A 21462-nucleotide genomic window follows, 5' to 3' on the forward strand; every position below is an offset into this window, starting at 1 on the left:
TTTGGCTATTACATAGTAAAACCTTTTCAACTAAAATTGGATCTTAGCTATGGTGGAGCAAGAAAGGACTCGTAGGGGTAGATTTTAAAAACATACGTGCGTGGGTCCATGTGCGCGATTTTATAACATGCATGTGCATGTTATAAAATCCGGGAATGCACGCGCAAGGGGGGGATAGAATTTTACAATTTTCACATGGCAATACATTACAGCCTCCCCCAGTCTGCTCCAATTAAGGACTGGGGGGAGGGAATTTTCCTACTCCCCTCCCTCCCTCCCTCTTCCCCTCTCCTCCCCAACTCCTTATCATGGCCTACCTTATTTTTTTTTCTTTATGTCACTGCCGGTGCGCAATCCCCCGGCACAGCGGCAAATGGCCGCTGTACCAACCACCCCTTTTGTGAGGCCCGGCTCTTGTGCGTGTAACGGGTTACGTGTGTGGCTGAGCTCCCTCTAAAATTCGCGCGGTGCGAGCAAGGCCCAGATGCGTGCGTAACCCCTGGATTTTACCCGTGGTGGTGGTGGGGGTTTGAAAATTTGGCCATTATTGTGCATGTTTGGTTGTCATTCACTGCCTAAGATGGCTCTGACTTAGCTTCTGTACTGTACTATTAGTACCTTGTGCTGTTTAATTAGCACTTGAGCAGGAGAAAGCTAATACAAGCCAGATGTTAGGATACAGCAGTTACTGGCAGCTTTTTGCTATTGTCCTTAGTTTATTCAACAAATGTCTTTTTGAACTGAAATTAAGTTGTTATTGAGCAGATTACATCTATCTAGTAATAACTTATAAAAGGCTATCAGAGTGCACTATTTAGAAAAAAGGGTGTGTCACCAAGACTCTTTAAATTGAACAGTGGTGTATCCACTACACAGGAATGAACAGGAAATAGCTGTGCTGCCATTTATTACTTTTACCCGCGTCAGGAGCTTCATTCATCATGACAGGATATTTGCTCCACTAAAATACATTGAAAAGTCCTGGGTGCTTAGAGTTCAGCCTATCTGAAAATCCACTAAGAAATGTATATAGCCCGCTTTATATTATGACAAAGGGGTAGGAGCCAGTGAATTTGTTTCCTCTCACCTGCCATTCTCAGGAATTACTTCAGGTGCGTTACATCAGTTGAGGGAACCAGCATCTCTTAGAAAAAGAGACAAATCTAAGGACCAGATTTAAGGAGCATGCAAAAATAGAACCAAAAATGGCACTTTTGAAGTAGCACATCTTTTCTTTGAAGAGTTAATTCTCTGTAGCTTCTGAAAAATGCAACAATGTGTATAGAAAAAAAATTGCCCTATTTTTGCGTGATCTTTAAATTTGGTCATAAATCAAGTTAACAGCATGAGTCAGTCCAGAAATAAATGCAAGAAGCAGTAGAGGTGTTTAGTTCTCTTTCTTCTTCACAGGCAAATTATTGCTAGGGGTCTTCTGGATGTGCTGCGGGATTTCAGCAGTAATGAGGAAGACTTCTTGACTGTAATGGAGATTGTCGTCAGACTGGCGGAAGATGCAGGTCAGATACGTTTCTTATTATTTGCCAAGATATTTAATGAAGAACTCAAGGATAATTGCATTGTATAGAACTGAACAATGTTTTGCATATTTCCCATGTATATTTAATAAAAAAAAATACTAGTGAGTCTAAAAAACAAGGCACAGGCTTGAAAATTGTAAGCATCTTTATTGCACAGAAATAAAGTTTAATAAACAAAAAAAAATATAAGGTAATACCTTTTTATTCAGCTAACAGTATATTTCTTGACTAGCTTTAGGAAACTCTCCTTTCCTCAGGTCAGAATAGAATGAGCAAAGGATAGCATTAGCAGAAAAATATAAGTGAATCATAAAATACAATAATAGATGCTAGTTTGAAGGGAAAAAGGGGTTGGGGGATGGGGTATTGATGGGTGATCAGAAGTGACATGCAGTAGAATTTTAAAAAGCCTAGGACCTTGAGTCCTTTCTTGTCAGTTCTGAAGTGTTTGATCATTTTAACTTCAAAAGTTAAAATTCACCTGCTTTCCTAGCGTGTAGCAGATAGACTCAGGACCAATGGGTATAGTGTACTCCTGCTAGCAGTTGGAGACAGATCAGATTTCAATCTGACGTCAGCCCTAGTACATATACCCCTGCAGGACGCCATGCTCTTCAGTATTTTCCGTCTCCATAGCAGTTCGGGACTCTATACACTCTTGCTCAGCGTTAGAGTATTCTAACCAAAGAAATCCAGAACAAGAAGAAATCTTACTTCTACAGACGAGTCCCGCTCTCCTGCAGTGATACCTACGGGTCCCTCCCCCAGTTGAGAATTCCTGAGGTGATTTTCGCGATCCCTCAGAGGTAAGCCTCTGTCCGGCAGCCGGTTCCCGGCGTGGACTTAACCCCCAACTTCGGGCGCGGCTGAGAGGCAGTGGGTACAACTTTGAGCGCAGTAGTGAAGGTACTTTTCCCTTTCCCCCCCATAGCCAGAGACCGCCCAGAACGAGACCGGGAAACGCCGAGACAAGGTAAGGTAGAAAACTTCCTAAAAGTCTCCAGTCTCCAAGGCTCGAAGAGCTGCACAGATCGCCAGCCGGCGTCAGTGCCACCGGTCGATAGGAGGGTCCTCCCACGTGGAAACCCTCCGAGCTGGTCGCCATATTGTTCGCATGGTCGCTGTCGCCATTTTCGCGTGATCGCCGCCCTGTTCGCTGATTCGATCCATGTGCACAGAGGCAAGCCGTGCGCACAAAACCTCTTTTGCGCACACTGGCGCTTGCATAAGTTCCGTGCGCACAGTGATGTGCACAAAGGCGCTGAGCGCACAGTCACACGCTTTACTGTGCCGGGCGCATAAGTAAACCCCGTGTGCACAGCGGCGCACGCATCTTCTTGAGTGCGCATTCGACTTACACGCACAAATTTGGCACCCGGAGTGCACAACTAAGCCTCCCGGCGTAGTCTTGAACGCACAAACCGGAGGTTTCTGCAATCCTACGCACACAAGCCATGGCACCAGCGGACAAGAAGCTCAAGGCTCAGGGCCTCTGCCCAGCATGCCACATTAGAGCTGCACAGCACAAAGAGGCCACGGCCCTGTGTATACAGTGCGAGGAGGCTATAGGTGATCCAGCCCAAGGTCCTCCCCAGCCGGTACTGGGATCCGGATCAACCGACAGTACACCGGACCTTGCGACCCCCAGCGGGAGCCTCCTTGAAACAGGGCTCCCTGGAGACACAGCGCCTCTCAATTTAGACCCAGCATCTTTCTCCTGGGTAGAATTCTTCAAAGGCCTACATACCTTTGTGCACATGCACCCGGCACCTCCGATGCCACAGCCTTCCCCAGAGGACCCTAACATCCCGGGACCCTCTAAACCCAGAGAAGTGCATCGCCCGCCCAAGAGCCCCAGCATTGGGGACATGGACACCTCGGACGAGGACCAAGACTCCCTGGAGGAAGGAGAAATCCCCCCCCCCCCAGGAACGGAACCTTACCGAACCATGAGGTGGTTCTTCGCCAAAGACGAGCTTTCAGACCTCGTGGCGCACAGCTTGAAAGAGCTCGCTATCCCAGGCACAAGTGCCACAGGGGTACCTAAGACAAACACCCTCCTAGAGGGACTCCGCCAAGCCTCCTGCCATTTTCCTTTGCTACAAGCCGTCCAACAGCTGATTGATCTGGAATGGGAGTTTCCGGAAGCCACATTCAAAGGGGGGTGGACCCTGGCAGCCATGTACCCCCTGGACCCCGCTGGCAAAGATCTCCTGGCATTCCCCAAAGTAGATGCCATGGTCTGCGTGGTCGCAAAGCGCATTACCATCCCAGTCGAGGGAGGAGCGACACTCAAAGATGCCCAGGACAGACGTCTGGAATCCATCCTCAAACGTCATTTGACGTTTCAAGAATCATTTGACGTTTCAGCTATGTCACTACAGATCGCGGCCTGCTGTGCTGTGGTGACACGCGCCTGCTTATCTAAGACCAGGAACGCCACCACGCCCGTCGAAGCACTAGAACCAGCAGTATCATTCCTCACGGATGCGACCGCCGACCTGGTACGCACCGCAGCCAGGGGCATTTCGTTCATTGTGGCAGCCAGAAGACAGCTCTGGCTCCGAAGCTGGTCAGCCGGCATGACGTCCAAGATGAGACTCATGAGAATGCCTTTTAAGGGAACCCTCTGTTCCTACGCTTCGCGATCTTGGACCACCACTACCAGTTCCGGGCACTACCCTTCGGGCTAGCCACAGCGCCCCAAACATTCACCAAAATCATGGTGGGTAGTGGCTGTGACGCTGAGGAAAGAAGGAATCCTCGTACACCCATATCTGGACTATTGGCTGATCAGGGCAAAATCCCCAGAAGAAAGTCATCAGGCGACCACCAGAGTCAAAACTCTACTGGAGAGCCTCGGGTGAGTGGTCAACACAAACAAGAGCTGTCTGCAGCCCTCCCAATCTCTGGAATACCTGGGAGTCTGGTTCGACACCAGACAAGACAAGGTCATTCTAACTCCCACAAGGAGAACATAACTGATGAACCAATTGCGAAACCTGTTAAGTAGCCTTCGCCCCAAGGTATGGGACTACCTCCAAGTCCTCAGTCTCATGTCATCCACACTGGAAGTGATTCCATGGGCAAGAGCTCACATGTGGCCCATACAGCGTTCTCTACTTTCACGTTGGAACCCGATGTCCCAGAACTACTCCGTCCGCCTCCAGCTCCTGAAGAAAGTTCAAACCCAGCTACAATGGTGGCTACAAGAAGACCATCGGAGCAAGGAAGTAAGGCTATCCCTGCCAACCTGGATCCTTCTCACCACGCATGTGAGTCTATGAGGGTGGGGAGCCCACTACCAGGAACTGACCACCCAGGGACAATGGGACAAGGAAGAATCAGGATGGAACATCAACCAGCTGGAAGCATGGGCAGTCAGACTAGCCTGCCTATGGTTCAGCCATAGACGCCTGGGCGAATCGGTCAGTCATGTCGGACAATGCCACAACAGTGGCCTACATCAACCGCCAGAGAGGAACCAGGAGCCAACAGGTGTCCCTGGAAATAGATCCCCTAATGGCATGGGAGGAATCAAACCTACGAGAGATCTCAGCCTCCCACATCATGGGAAAAGACAACGTCACTGAGGACTACCTCAGCAGGGAAAGTCTAGACCCAGGGGAATGGAAGCTGTCAGCCACAGTCTTCCAGTTGATAGTAAACTACTGGGGAACACCAACCATGGACCTCCTGGCAACCTGGTCCAACACTAAAATTCCTGACTTCTTCAGTCACAGACGGGAACCACAATCCCAAGGGATCGATGCCCTCATCCAGGCCTGGCTGCAGGAAACCCTGCTATACGCCTTCCCTCCGTGGCTGCTACTGGGCGGGATCATCCGCAAGATAGAACACCACAAGGGACCAGTACTTCTAGTGGCCCCGGACTGGCCAAGAAGGCCGTGGTACGCAGACAAGCAAAGACTACTGACGGGGAGCTCTCTCCCTCTACCTCCGCACAGGGACCTGCTCCAGCAAAGCCCGATCCTCCACGAAGACCCAACTCGATTCTCTCTTACGGTCTGGCCATTAAGAGGACTTTCCTGAAGAAGAGCAGATACTCGGGGGCAGTGATTGACACCCTACTCCGATACTTTTTGAATGTATCCCTTTACTGCGTATTCGGGATGCCAGAAATCGTATGTTGTTTATGAAAGCTTGTTTTGTGGGGAAGAAGTTGATCCTTCTGCAGTGGAAAGAAGCAGCAGTGCCCTCCTCCTGGGCTTGAAGGAATCGCTGGCATCGCCTGATGCAGATGGAGTGATTCACGGCCAGCACATCTCCACAACAACGTCGCCGGTTTCTACAGATATGGGATCCGTACATTCAGGCATTGCCACACAGAGCGCGGAGTTTGCTACTCAATGACTGATACTTCTTATTGCTAAGTCTTGGACTAAAGGTCACGGGGTTTCGAGAACCCACATCACAGTATGGTTTGCTTGGTTTGTCTGTCTTGGGTGGGGGGTATGGGAGGGTGGTGATTTCATTACATTCTGAAATATAAGTGTTTGCATTTGTATTTATATTTTGCTTGTTGGATGCTGTTTGGTTCTTGTTGATGTATGCAAAATGCAATAAAAATTGTTTACACAAAGTATGGGGTTTCCTTCCCTCACTGCAAGGGCAGAACCAGTAGCTTCACGGCAGGAGTTGGGGCATGGAAAAGACCTGGAGGAGCTGTGCAGGGCTTTGAGACGCCGAGCCTTCATCAGCGTGTTGCTGGAAGCACCAGATACACATCCCTTGCTTCACATGCTGTATTAGTTAAAAATAAATAAATAAAGAAGCTGTGGCAAGGCAGAGCTTGAGTGCAGGTGAACTGCTCCCCTCACTCTCCCTTCACTTTCCCTTCATAATAATTAGTAGAATAAATAGTAGTCTAAATAGGGCCATGAGAGGATGGAGTTGTGTGGTCCGTGGAATATAACAAGGTGCCTACTGTAGTATGTTCCTTATTCCTGGTATGCAGTTGGGAGGAGGCGCAACCCCAGCAGGAGCTACTGGCCTTTCCCACCCTGGAAGGGCAGGAGGAGGCAGGGGACTTGTTAGGGAATGTAGCTGAAGCTGGAGAGGTTATGTTAGATCCCGAGGGTTTTGAATCCTTCATGCTCTGGACTCTGTAGATCCTCAGCCTGAAAGCCCCTCAATAGAGGAAGTAAGATGAGGAAACAGTGGGATTCCCAATCCAAAACACAGTTCCACAAGTGGATTCTGTTGGGGGGGGGCCCCACTAGTGAAGGACCATCATAGTTTTATCTGCCTCATGTATTAGACTTCAGCCATTCAGATGCCAGGATTGGGCCCCCTTCTCCCTCAGTCTGGTTCCTCTAAGGTCCCAGATGAGCTGGTTCCTCCGCTTAAAAGGCCCAGATTAACAAGAGACTCGGGCTCTTCACCTCAGATGCTCACCCAGGGATCCAGAGAGGATTCCAGGTCAAATCTGAATTCAGAGTATTTATTTATTTATTTATTTATTTATTTATTTAAGGTTTTTATATACCGGCATTCATGTTACAATCACATCATGCTGGTTTACATTTAAACAGGAGTGCAATATAGACATCAAACTGGAACTATCATGCAGGAGAAAGCAGTTACAAATAACAAGGACTGATGAACTGGGAGAAGAGGGAAATAAAGGAAGAGATTAGTAACGGCAAAAACTATTTACAAAGAGATGGAGTTGAGCTGCCTGTTTTAAATATGTTGAAGGTGAGGGCATTAGTTTGAGTCTGGGAAGGCTTGCTTGAACAGCCAAGTCTTGAGTCTTTTTCTAAAGGTTGAGAGGCAGGGCTCCTGTCTGAGATCGGGAGGGATGGAGTTCCATAACAGTGGACCAGCTGTAGAGAGGGCTCGGTCTTTTAAGGTAACACGTCTGGTGGTTTTGGCAGGAGGTACTTGGAGAGCTCTTCTGTATGCGTCTCTGGTAGGTCTTGAGGAGTTGTGTAACTGGAGAGGGATTTGTAGGTCAATTGTGGTGAGTTGATGGATAGTTTTGTATATAACTGAGATGGATTTGTAGATGATTCTGAAGTGTATTGGTAACCAATGAAGATCTTTTAGAATTGGAGAATTTTAGGCCCCTGGAGCCCTTAGAGAATTTTAGGCCCTTGGAGCCCTTAGAAGAGGGGGAATGCTCCTCGGAGGAGCAGGAATCTGTGATGGTGTGTCTATCCCTCGGGAATGAGTTAATTGCCCTTATAATTTCTCTTAAGATATCAGACCTTCAGGAAGGATGATCAAATGGAAGGGGACCCCTTATTACAGGGTATCCATGAGCCATCAAAACTTTTTACCCTTGCACCTGGCATGAAACACCATGGTGCTGATGGATTGGGACATGCCTGTGGGGCTTAAAGGAAAGAAGATTTATGAGCAGGATCTTCTCCCCTTCTGGTAAAGGATATGGAGGCACTCCTAAGAATTCCCACAGTTGATGGCCTGGTTTTGGCAGTCACCCACAAAACAGCCATCCTGGGTAAAGGTGGGACTTCCCTGAGAGATGCACAGAATAGGAACATCAATTTAATCCTGAAACAGGCCTTCTCCACCAATGCTTTAGCTTTGCAGGCCACTATTTGTGGAGGGTTATGTTGCTAGGGCAGTGGTACACTGGGTTCACAGTTCCTGGACTTGGAGGAGATGGCATGAATAAAATTGGGGGTGATTTACTTAATGGACACTCTGTATGATCTGATAAGGACGATCTCCCGGGCAGTGGCCTCAGAAGTGGCTCTGGAATTGGACTGAAGATGCAGTGTCCAAAAATCACCTTGGTATATTGCTCTTCAGAGGAGGCCTTTTGTTTGGGGAGGAGCTGAAAAAGCTCGTGAAGGACTTTGGAGAATCTAAACCTCAAAGGCAACCTGAAGATAAGCACAGAGCAAGTACTCGAAGCCCAAGGTACTTACACTTCAGCGACATCTGGAGGGGTTTGAGCAGGTATATGTTGCAGCAATCTGGGAGGTCCAAGGCCTAGTTTTTTCAAGGTGCCAGGAAGCCTAAGGGGGATGCCCCCACAGGCTTTGGGCATCCTCTGCAATGATATGCAGTGGGCTCCCCCCTACCCTATGATACCAGTTGGCGGCTGCCTTTTGAGGTACTGTGCAGAGTGGTTCTGAATCACAATGGACATCATTCAGCAAAGCTATATCCCTGAGTGTGCAGAGCAGGTACCAAAGATGTTTGTAGTATCCCTCTGTGTGTCTCCATTCAAAAGAGAGACCGTAAGAGGAATGCTATGCAAAGTGCAGCTCCTTCAGGCTATCGTGCCAGCACTCCCACAGTAGACTTTTTTAATATATATTTTGTGGTGCCAAAGAAGGACTGATCCTTCTGGCCTGTTCTAGGTCGAAAAGAGGTCAACAAATGCCTACACATGCCCCATTTTCGAATGGGGATGTTAAAGTCAGTTATCGCCTCAGACAAGGGGGAATACCTGACTGGATCTAGCAAAAGCATACTTTCACATTCCCATTTGGATTACACATCAAAGCCCGCTAAGTTTCTGTGTCTTGAAACAGCATTTTCAGTTCCAGGCACTGCCCTTTGGATTAGCCATTGTGTCCAGGACCTTTAACATGGTAATGGTGGCAGCCCTTTGCAAACAGAGAATTTTGGTACACCCATACCTAGACGATTGGCTCATAAGGGCTAAGTCAGCACAGGTCCTTGCAAGAAGTCATTCAGCTCTTAGAACAACTAGGATGGGTGATTAAATCTTGTAGAAAGCAATCTGGTGCCAACTAGGGCCCTATAATTTCTGTGGGCTTGTTTCAGTATGAAGGAAAGTAAATTCACATTGTCTCCAACAGACTGTCCAAGCTGATCCAGGAGGTGCAATCCTTTCAGAGGCAAGACTCACTCAGGGCATGGTATTACCACCAATTTCTTGACCTTATGTCAGCAGAACTGGACTTGGTTCCATGGACCAGGGCCCATATGAGATTGTTGCAGCTGTCTCTCTTGTTGTGTTGGTCACCCACTTCTCAAGTCTACCAGCACCGACTACTAGATTGTAGTTACCACAGATGGAAGCCTGCCAAGGCCAGATAGTATAAGGAAAATGGTCAGAGGAAGAGATGCAATGGACAGTAAACAGGTTAGAGACTAGGGTTATCCGGTTAGTGCTCTAGTACTTTCACCCATTACTGAAAGGGAGAGCAGTCAGGGTAATGTCTAAAAGTGCCACAGCAGAGGCTTATATAAACATGCAAGGGGAGGGGCATCTTCAATCAGGCACTGGTGCAGGATGCAGCCCAGTTATTCGAATAGGCAGAAGATAGCCTGCTCCTACTCTTGCCAGTGCATATAATATAAAAGGACAATCACCAGGCCAACTTCCTCAGTAGGAAAAGACTGGATTTGAGAATGGGAGTTGAGTCCAGAGGTCTTCCAGTTGATAGTGGTTCGCTGGGAACTCCCAGTTACAGACCTAATGGCAACAAGGACAAATGTCAAGGTCGGGGTGTTCTTCATTCACAGGGCAGAGCCAAGCTGCAGTGGCATAGATGCTTTCCTATGCCTAGAGCCTCCGAGCAGCCCACTATATGTCTTCCCATCATGTCCTTTGGTGGGCTGAGCAATAGAGGATAGAAGGCCACTTGTTCACAGTAATTCTAATAGCTCTAGACTGGCCAAGTAGGCCTTGGTTTGCAGACCTAGTGAGACTGCTAATAGGACCTTTGCTGCACTTGCCCATGAGGCCGAGGCTTCTCCGGTAAGGGCTAATACTAATGGAGAAGCTGAATCTGTTTTTTCTTATGGCTTGGCCCTTGAAAGGGCGTGCTTGTATAACAGGGGCTGCTACTCAGCCGTGATGGCAACCATGTTAAAAGAGTGAAAGCCCTCAACATTGCAGGCATATTCTAGAGTCTGGTGATTGTTTGAAGAGTTCTGCAGCAAACAGGGCATCTTCCCATGGAAGACCATTTAAAGGGCTGGCCATGAACTCCCTGAAGGTGCAGTGATTGCATGCTATAGGGGCATAGTTAGAGGGCCCAGGTGGTAGCTCACCTTGACATTATACAGTTTCTGAAAGGGATAAAGTGGCTTTCCCAACCATTCAAACCCTTAGTCCCCAGTGAGAGCTCAACGTAGGACTAAGGTCCTTGGTCAAGCTATCCTTCGAAACAATAAAGCAAGCCTCAGTGAAGGATCTCTCTTTGAAGACCATCTTTTTAGTAGCAATTTGCTCGGGAAGGCAGATCTCTGAACTGGAGGCCTTCTCATGCAGAGAACCTTATTTGGTCTTTTCTTCAGATGCAATGATGTTTCATCCAGTACCTTCCTTTATTCCTAAGGTAATTTCAGCCTTTCATATTAACCAATCTGTTTTGCTACCAGACTTTAATGCAGAGAGAGAAAAGATAAGTGTTCATTGGCTAGATGTTCACCATATTTTGTTGAGGTCCTAAAAGAGACAAACTCCTATAGGAGCTGTTCATGGTGTTCGGCGGTCTGCAGAAAGGAGCTGCCTCATCCAAAGCCACCCTAGCCGTTTAGATCAAGATGATAGCCTTAGCTTATATGCTTGTGTTGGCAGACAAATTCCGACAGGACTGAGAGCCCACTCGACGCAAATTCAAGCGGTATTCTGGGCCGAAGCATCTTCAGTTTCTAGAGAAGAAATCTACAGGGCTACTAAATGGTGCTTGCTGCCCAACTTCACAAAGTACTACAAGTTGGTTGTGCAGGCCAAGGCAGGCTCAGCCTTTGGAGCAGAGGTATTGAGGACAGTGCTATCTTCCTCCCATCTCAGCAAGAGGAAGCTTTGGTAACTACCATATGTAATGACTGGTCTAGCATGAAGATAAGGAAAGTTAAATTATGTTTACCTGATAATTTTCTTAACTTGAGCCTTGCTAGACCAGTTCAATTTATGCCCAGGAAGACTAAGGTGATGAGAAATATTGGTCTAAATACACCATGTGAAGTAGCCGGGTAGCAATCTCCATTCTCTTTCTCACTCTCTCTGTTTTTCCTTTGTTTCTCCTCTTAACGCACTCTGAGCATCTAGCAGTACCTTGTAGTAGAGATTCTGAATTGGGCATTGGAGGGATTTTATATGGTCACTGTACTTTGGCAGAAGACTATTGGGATTGGACCATAGCCACACGTCCCTTGTAAACCCAGAGTGACATAATAAAAGAAATGTATCCTCTGTCTCTGTCAGCTACAAGGAGGGAAATACCATATTTAATGACTGGTCTAACAGGATTCAAGGACAGAAAATTATCAGGTAAGCATAATTTAACTATAATTCCTGGGTTAATGACCATGGAGTGGAGTTACTCGACTGTATCTGATTTTGGATGTGATGGTGATTTGGAAATCAACACAAACTGCCTTTGATTGTTTTAACTTTGACATAGGATATTGAAGAGCTGAAAGCAGCACCAGACCCCTATAAGGGAGCATGAGGTCAGCTTTGAAATATTTTCTTTGTATCCATCTGCTGGCAGGGGGAACACAGCCCACTTGTCTGGACTAGTCTGGCAGGACTAAAGGAAAGGAAGCTGACAGGTAAGTTTTTAATTTTCACCTTTCGCTCATTCTGTCCTGAATCCCGAAAGCTAGTCTAGAAATGTATTCAGTTAATCCAATGAAAAGGTAACCTTTTATATTTTTGTTATTTGTTTGACCATTTGAATGCATGGAAATAAGTTAATACAGCAACCACACTACTTTATCAAAACTGGTGACTGATGTTATTTGTGTTGCTAACTGAACATAGTACCAGTACGCATAGAATACTTTAGGACATTTTAAGAAGATTAACTTTCACTTAGACTTTAAATTGTTGGTGAGAAATACAGATGTGATCCCTCTATATTGGCACTGTTTTTATGCAATAGTTTGGAAGAATTGTTTTTGAATACTATGTAATGGGAAAATAAATTTCATTTTAAGATTCTGCTGACACCATTAATCATGAGAATTGAATTTCAACACAGTAAGGAAATTAACTTTTCAAAAATTATTGGCACTATGGGACTCTGGCAATAATTTGCATTTCAGTGTATCCTGAATCAAATTTGATTAGCTACTGCTGAAAAATGAGTAGCAAATGCCTATGCTAATTTAGAAAATGAATGCCTTACCTTGCTTAGAGCTAGACATCCCAGTAGACTATGTACGTTATCCCCTGTTGTAAGGTCTAGAAATTCAATTTAGATGACTGAGTTTTGGAGGCTGTCTGGCCATATAGCTAACACATAGTGCATTCAGTCAAGAAGAATTGAGCAATGCTTTTTCATACCAGATTGCTGTTCTTTGAACTTCAGAATAGGTTATGCTTAACAGGAACAATTATGTATGCTGGGTTAAGGTTAACAAGGAGCAGAAATGGAAAGAAAACACTTTTATTTTCAACTACTTTAATCCCCAGAACCCACAGTGAGGACTGAACTGATGGAACAAGTACCTCCAATTGCCATTTTTCTGCAAGAGAGTCGACCAAATTTTCCCTCTGCATTCTCGGAATACCTCTTGCCTATTGTTGTCAGATACCTCACAGATCCTAACAACCAGGTAGGAAACGAAGAGTGTACGAAGTTTTTAATTTTTATTAAAACAAAAAAAAACAAAACCCCAAAACATTTTTTTATGGTTTAGTCTTCTAGCAGACTGAAAATACCAGAATTGGAGTTTGTACTTTTGTTCTTCAGGATTGATTTAGTGTATGTTCCAAGGTATTGATCATAGTAGGTAAAATATAAAGAGCCAAGATGTGTTCTTTTTTACTTTAAAAACACATCAGTTCCAAAAGTAATCTATAGTTTGGCTAATATAGCTCTACCTGTGCTGCTTTATAATCCCTGTGCTGTTTGCACTCAAATGTTGCCATGCTTTGTGGTCTTCTGACCTTAGTGGAGAACTGGATAATATGCATTGCATCCTGATTTATAATGAATATAATTAAATGAATACATGTTTTGGAGACATTATTTTGACAAGATGTTCTAATTGTAAAGAGTGCTAATTTGGGTGAAAAGTGGGTTTATCATATTTCTTAATTAAAAGGAATAAGCATTGATGGTCTCTTTTTTTTTTTTTTGTGTGGATTCTTTTAAATTGATTTGTTTCCTGTTGCCAGGTTAGAAAAGCAAGTCAGGAAGCCTTGCTGATACTACTGGAACAAGATCTAATTGAGCTAAGTGATATTGAAAACAAGGTGTGTCCAGTCCTGCTGGATCTTTCTGCTACAGACAGTGATGATGAGTACAAGGTGGAAGCCGTTAATGTACGTTTCAAGGGTAGAATTCCAGACATTTATCCCTTATTTCATTGCCTTTTCTCTTGTAAGATTATCTGCAGGACTGGATAATGCTGAATAGAGACTGTTCAGATAACCCATTTGTTCGTGGCACCTCACCTGTGGCTGAGGGAGTGTCCATGTCTCGTAGACTGAATGCTGTACCCTCCCAGTGGCACTTTGTGTGCACTTCCTTCTGAAGCTTAAGGTTAACACATCCTGCACAGTCCAGAAGGAGAAGGATGTGCTTACAGCAAATAGACATATGGCTTTGAACAATCCAACATGACAACCTAGAACTGACCAGTCCTTTTCCTTTTTACAAACTGAAACTGTGCTCGTGGAATTACAGGCTAACAGTGAATACTAGTTTGGGAAGATAAGGGTACTGTTTTATCTGTTTTTGGAGTTGACACTTCCTTTTAAAAAGTCTTGTTCTAGTCTAGTTCTAGTTCAAAGAACGGCTGCAGAAAATAAAACTGACCCCCAGTATTTAGTAAATTTGTTTGCAATAGTTTTAAAAGAGCATCATGAAAAATTAAAAGAGAAGCTGGGTTAGAGGTTTATTCTAGGTCAGTGGTTCTCAACCTTTCTAATGCCGTGACCCCGCAATACAGTTCCTCATGTTGCGGTGACCCCTCGCCCCGCCCTCGCCCCGTGAGGGTGGGGTGAGGGCGGGGCTTTGGTCATATGGGGGCGGGGTTATGGACGGGGTTGGATTTTAGTGCACACTTATCATTTAATTATGACATTTATAATGTGAATGTAACTCAACTCACCATAGGTTCACACATGCATGGCACACTGACCCATGATCGTCACGGGGCTAGATGTAAAAGTACAGTTTGTATCCACAGGAACCCCCCTGACCCACAATAATGGATGTAAAGCAGAATTATGACATTCCCCATACAACTCACCCTACAAAAAAGATATTCTGGTTCTAGTGACATCTCAGTAACAGCAACTCAAACTCCTTCTATTTCCAGGCTCAATAGCCCTACTTATGAAAAGACAGCAGTTTACCACCAATGCATGTCCTCTGAGAAAACACAACAAATAAGACCGATACAAACGCTTACATGCTAGCAAAATATCTCATCTCGGTAACAGACACAGAACCGACCTAACATACTCCCAGGATCTGTAGTAATGCACATAAACTAATCCGCACACAGTTACACCTGTATTATGGAATACACTCAAACAGGAGCAACCCTATCTATGAAAAGGCAACACTACAAATATTAAATCAGGTCCTAAAAACCAATACACCTCTTATTAGGAAAACAGAACTAGCAAGCAGCTATAGATCCCCACACAGAAATAATTGTAAAACTATACTATACTAATAAGCAGAATAAATGTTTCAAAACAGCTATGAACATCCAACAATTAAAAACGCATAAAAACTATTAAACATTCTCCAAACACCAATAAAATATTTCAAAAAAGCAGACATCACACAATTAAAATGGCAGTCAAGAAAAATAAACTTAAAAAGCCACCTTTACTTACCCCCTCCAGCAGCTCTCCTACTCCCCTTCCCTGCAGGCCGTGGCACTCACCAGAAGCAGCAGTAGAAGCTAAGCTCTATACTTATGGTCCTCTTCCTTAGTGCCCATGTCTCTCACACACACACACCATACCAGTCATGCCCCCATGACCAGTTTCTGTCTCTCACACACCAATCATCTCCCAAACAGTCTTTGGCACACACACACCAGTCACCTTCCTGAACAGTTTCTCTCATGCCATACACACACACACACACAGGCTTCCCACTCCCGTGTTCTACTTACATATATGGGCTTCTCACTCTCATAATCACTTTCTCTGTCTCTCTCTCTCTCTCTCACACACACACACACTCACTCACTCACCAGTCTCTCACTCCCATGCTTGTTCTCTCCACATGCACAGGCTTCTCATTCCCATAATCACTTTCTCTCTGTTACACACACACCAGTCTCTCTCATTTCCATGCTCACTCTCCACGTGCACAGGCTTCTCATTCCCTGAATCACATTCTCTCACATTCACACACACACACCAGTCTTTTTCTCTCACACACACCATCACCTTACCAAGCAGTCTCTCTCTCTCATGCATGCACACTCACCCTGGTTTCTCACTCCCATGCTTTCTTTCACCCCCACAACACCAGGCTTCTTACGCCCATGCTTTCTCACATACCCAGACTTCTCCCTTCCATGCTTTTTCTCTCTCTCACACACACACATCAGTCACCTCCCTGACTAATGTCTCACACTCTCACACACACATCAGTCACCTCCCTGACTAATGTCTCACATACACATCAGTCATCTCCCTGAGCAATCACTTTCATTGTCTCTCACATACACACACACACATCAGCTCTCTGACCAGTCAATCACACACAGGCTGGCTGGCTGCTTCTCTCTCTTTCTCTCACTCACTTCCTCTTCTTCCCCGAGCACAAATGGGAGCTGCAGCAGCCTCGCTGGCCAAGAAAGAAGAATCCCATCGGCCGCGGGAGGCTCGTGCTGCTCTCTCCTTTCTCCATTACCGGCTGCTTCAACTGCTCGGGGGCCGATGCTGCAGCCGCCGCTGCTACTTTTTCGCGCGGCACGGCTCTCTCTCCTTCCCGTGCACCACGATTCACTTCCTGTTCCGGGTCACGGGAGAGGGGGGGGCAGGCGCAGGAAGAAGAAAAGGCCCAGCCGCGGGTGCAGAGCTTCTTCTAGCGCCGCTGCCGTTCCCGCTGGGCTTGAACGTGCTGACAGCCCGGCGGCAACGGCAGCGGGAGAGACCGGGAGCGCGCGACCCCTGCGTTTTGGGTGTTCGACCCCCGCCGGGGTCGCGACCCATAGGTTGAGAACCGCTGTTCTAGGTGATAGAACAATGATATCTACAAATTGCTATGCAGTCCTGAGACATTGAATATGTTGGTGGAAAACAAACTCATGTAAGTGATGGTTACTAGATGCAGACCTCTGAATTATTACTAAATAATCAATCAGTAAAACTCTCTGAGGTCATTCGCAATTTAGGTAATCAAATCGATCAATCTTTGAACATACGAATACGTATAAAAAATCTAACCCAAATACCTCATTACAAACTGAAACATCTCTGCCATGTAAAACACTACCTAGAACCAAATGATTTCTGAACTGTACTGCAGTCGTTATTTTCAAGTATGGACTATAGCAATTCTTTATTAATTGGTATTCCCAAATACATCATATGCCCATTACAAATCATTCAAAATACAGCTGCTAGTCTATTAACAAAAAGTTCAAGTCGCGAACATATCTCACCAATATTAAAACAATTGCATTGGTTACTCATATCCTTCTGTATGCAATGCAAACTTGGTTTAATTGTGCATTCTCTATTGTTTAACTTACACTCCCCTTGGGCAAATGCAATTATGAAATTCTACTCCCCTGCAAGATCATTTGCTCGGCAACCAAGCACCTCCTTGATATTCCCTCTTCAAAATGAATACACCTTGATGAAACGCGTAAAAGAACCCTCTCCACAGCAGATCCAGTATTCTAGAACACTCTCCCTACTGAATTAAGAAACTGTAATGATCCCAAGATATTTTAAAAATATCTTAAAACTTACCTTTTCAGGATCTCTTTTAATGAGATCTGCAAGGTAGTTGGGGCAATGAAGAAGCACTATGAGTTGACCTAAAAAAAGATGACGGAGCGTCCATTTATATTGGAGTGGTTTACAGGCCTCCAAACCAAAAGGAAGAGCTGGACAGAGACCTGGTTGAAGACATCCTTAAGATAGGAAAGAAGGGAGAAGTGGTGATCGTTGGTGACTTTAATATGCGAGATGTAAACTGGAAAATCCCATCTGCAGAATCTAAAAATAGTAGAGCGATAGTGGATGCCATGCAAGTAACTTTGTTCAAACAAATGTTAATTGAACCCACTAGAGAAGGAACTATATTCGACTTGGTGCTCACTAATGGAGATAATGTCTCTGATGTCCAGGTGGGCGCCCACCTCAGCACCAGTGATCATCAAACGGTATGGTTTAATATCACTAAAAGAATATGGAAAAGAAGCACAAAGACCCGAGTTTTACAGTTCAAAAACATGGACTTTGAAGAAATGGGGAAGTACCTAGAGGAAGAACTAAAAGGCTGGGAGAACAAGAGAGATGTGGATCAGCAGTGGACCATTTTAAAAGGAGCAATTACCAAGGCAACTACTCTATATGTTAAAAATGTAAAGAAAAGCAAAAAAAAAATGAAACCTATCTAGTTCTCAAAGGAGGTGGCTGACAAAATTAAGGCTAAAAGAACAGCATTCAAGAAATATAAAAGATCCCAAAGCGATGAGCACAAAGAACAATATTTGAGTCAACTGAGGGAGACGAAGAAACGAATCAAGTTGGCAAAAAGTCAAGTGGAAGAGAGGATTGCCAAGAAGATAAAGAATGGTAATAAAACATTGTTCAGATACATCAGTGAAAAGAGAAAAGATCAAAGTGGTATAGTGAAATTGAAAGGTGGAAATGATCAATGCGTGGAGAGAGACGAAGAAATGGCAGAAATATTAAACGAATACTTCAGTTCTGTGTTCACTAAAGAGGACCCTGGAGAAGGACCATCTCTACACAACAAGAAACTGGAAGGAAATGGAATAGACGAAAACCCTTTTACAGTAGAAAATGTATGGGAAGAGCTAAAGAATCTGAAAGTGGACAAAGCCATGGGACCTGATGGGATTCATCCAAGGATACTGAAGGAGCTCAGAGATGTGCTGGCGAGTCTGCTGTGTGACCTGTTCAATAGATCCCTAGAAACGGGAGTGGTGCTGAGTGGAGAAAAGTGGTGGTGGTCCCGCTTCACAAGAGTGGGAACAGAGAGGAGGCTGGTAACTACAGACCGGTTAGCCTCACTTCAGTGGTGGGAAAAGTAATGGAGTCACTGTTGAAAGAGAGAATAGTGAACTATCTACAGTCCGGAGAATTGCTGGACCAGAGGCAGCATGGATTTACCAGGGGAAGATCCTGTCAGACAAATCTGATTGATTGACTTTTTTGATTGGGTAACCAAGGAATTGGATCAAGGAAGAGCGCTCTGTCATCTACTTAGATTTCAGCAAAGCTTTTGATACAGTTCTGCACAGGAGACTGGTGAATAAAACAAGACGCTTAGGAGTGAGTGCCGAGTTGGTGACCTGGATTGCAAACTGGTTGACGGACAGAAGACAATGTGTGATGGTAAATGGAACTTTCTCTGAAGAGAGAGCGGTTTTAAGTGGTGTACCGCAAGGATCGGTGTTGGGACCGGTCCTGTTCAATATCTTTGTGAGCGACATTGCGGAAGGGATAGAAGGTAAGATTTGTCTTTTTGCGGACGACACTAAGATCTGCAACAGAGTGGACACGCCGGAAGGAGTGGAGAGAATGAGACTGGATTTAAGGAAACTGGAAGAGTGGTCGAAGATATGGCAGCTGAGATTCAATGCCAAGAAGTGCAAAGTCATGCATATGGGGAGTGGAAATCCGAATGAACTGTATTCGATTTGGGGGGGGGGGGGGGGAAGGCTGATGTGCACGGAGCAGGAGAGAGACCTAGCGGTTATAGTGTCTGATGATATGAAGTCTGCGAAACAATGCGACAAGGCGATAGCAAAAGCCAGAAGAATGCTGGGCTGCATAGAGAGAGGAATATCGAGTAAGAAAAGGGAAGTGATTAACCCCTTGTACAGAGACAAGATGGAAGCGGTACAGAGAAGGGCGACCAGAAAGGTGGAGGGTCTTCATCGGATGTCATACGAGGAGAGATTGAAGAATCTAAATATGTACACCCTGGAGGAAAGGAGGAGCAGGGGTGATATGATTCAGACCTTCAGATACTTGAAAAACTTTAACGATCCTAAGACAACAACAAACCTTTTCCGTCAGAAAAAAATCAGCAGAACCAGAGGTCACGAGCTGAGGCTCCAGGGAGGAAGACTAAGAACCAATGTCAGGAAGTATTTCTTCACGGAGAGGGTGGTGGATGCCTGGAATGCCCTTCCGGAGGAAGTGGTGAAGTCCAAAACTGTGAAGGACTTCAAAGGGGCATGGGATAAACATTGTGGATCCATCAGGTCTAGAGGACATGTATAAAGAGGAGGCAGCAAAACACTGCACGGAGTGGCAGTAGCAACAGAGGCATTCACAGAGCAGGATGCCAGTGGCCAGTGGTTGGTGTTCCACTTTCACGGAGTGGAAGGATGGAGGACTGCCATCTCCAAATTAAAAACAAACAAACAAACAAAAAAACAGGGGTGGGTAAGAGTATGTAAAATTAACGGAGAGTTCATAGGCTATAGGTATTACCAGTTATTAGGCTTATTCAATATTTGTTGATAGTTAATGTGGCTTTCAATGCATACTTCACTTTCAATGCATATCCAGCATAGCTCTCTGCTTCAACGGCAGGGGAGAAGTAAAATTAATAGTTCACGCATATCCAGCATAGCTCTCTGCTTCAACGGCAGGGGAGAAGTAAAACTAATAGTTCACGCTTATCCAGCATAGCTCTCTGCTTCAACGGCAAGGGAGAAGAAAAACTGATACTTCACGCATATCCAGCATAGCTCTCTGCTTCAACGGCAGGGGAGAAGAAAAACTAATACTTCACGCATATCCAGCATAGCTCTCTGCTTCAACGGCAGGGGAGAAGAAAAACAACCAATAAGGGCTGAATAACATAGTCTGGGTAAACAAATAAGTATGGGTGTAGCTTGCTTGTTGCGGCAGTTACTACCCCTAACTAATCAAGCTTGATATTTCACTTGGATGCAGCTCCATCACTGCTCTCTGCATTAATGGTGGGGATGAAAGGGAAATAGAACCAAGGGTTGCTAAGAGCCAAGAGAAACAGATAAGTATGAAAGGAAAGAAGTGTGAAGCTTGCTGGGCAGACTGGATGGGCCGATTGGTCTTCTGCTGTCATTTCTATGTTTCTATGATTAATTTATCTTTTATTTGACCCTTAGTTTTATGGTTTTCTTTGAATTTTATATTTTATTCTCGCTTTCCATTTTAGTTGTTATTTTATTTATATTTGTTCCATGCTGTAAAACACTGTGAGTGTATTTTTGTAATCTGCCCTGAATGTAAGAAGGGTGGAATAGAAATATATTTTAAATAAATAAAATAAATAATGCTGAAATTCAGAAATTGGTAGCCTGAATTACCAGTTTTCTTCTTCAAACTATTTTTTATTTATTTAAAATCATTTATTTTCTGCTTGAAAAAGACCTAAGCGGATTACAACAAGATATAAAACATATACAATAATTTAAAAGGTAAATTCAAAATGTAAGCACGTACACACTATATCCCAGTTATTTAAGCCATCATAAATGCTTCCTGAAACAGCAATGATTTTAGTTGTTAAGAGAACCGAGTAAAATCACCCATATCATGTAAACCTTTCATGTCAGGAAAGCTACTCCATAGGGAAGGTCCTGTTTTTTTCTAGTTTCCACTAGGTGTGCATCCTTCGTTCCCTTTACGTACCCAGATCAGTCCAGACTCCTGGGTTTTTCCTCCCTTCTAGCAGATGGAGATGGGGACATTTTCACAGCCACTGGCATATAACCTGGCGAGGCACCTGCAGTCCTTCAGTATTTCTCTGTCTCCAGCAGA

At 44.9% G+C, this 21462-nt stretch overlaps 1 protein-coding gene across 3 annotated transcripts in view; it reads left to right on the plus strand.

Moving 5' to 3' along the window:
• LOC115097178 (serine/threonine-protein phosphatase 4 regulatory subunit 1-like) overlaps nucleotides 1–21462 on the plus strand; it is a 173584-nt gene that overhangs the window by 36852 nt on the left and 115270 nt on the right. For all 3 annotated transcript variants that reach the window (XM_029612754.1, XM_029612752.1, XM_029612753.1), the window contains exons 4-6: nucleotides 1411–1517; nucleotides 12937–13079; nucleotides 13645–13791. In XM_029612754.1, coding sequence (XP_029468614.1) covers nucleotides 1411–1517; nucleotides 12937–13079; nucleotides 13645–13791 — 397 coding nt within the window. The remainder of the gene's footprint in view (nucleotides 1–1410; nucleotides 1518–12936; nucleotides 13080–13644; nucleotides 13792–21462) is intronic.

The sequence above is a fragment of the Rhinatrema bivittatum genome, chromosome 8 (genome assembly GCF_901001135.1).
Source record: "Rhinatrema bivittatum chromosome 8, aRhiBiv1.1, whole genome shotgun sequence".
Lineage (NCBI taxonomy): Eukaryota > Metazoa > Chordata > Amphibia > Gymnophiona > Rhinatrematidae > Rhinatrema > Rhinatrema bivittatum.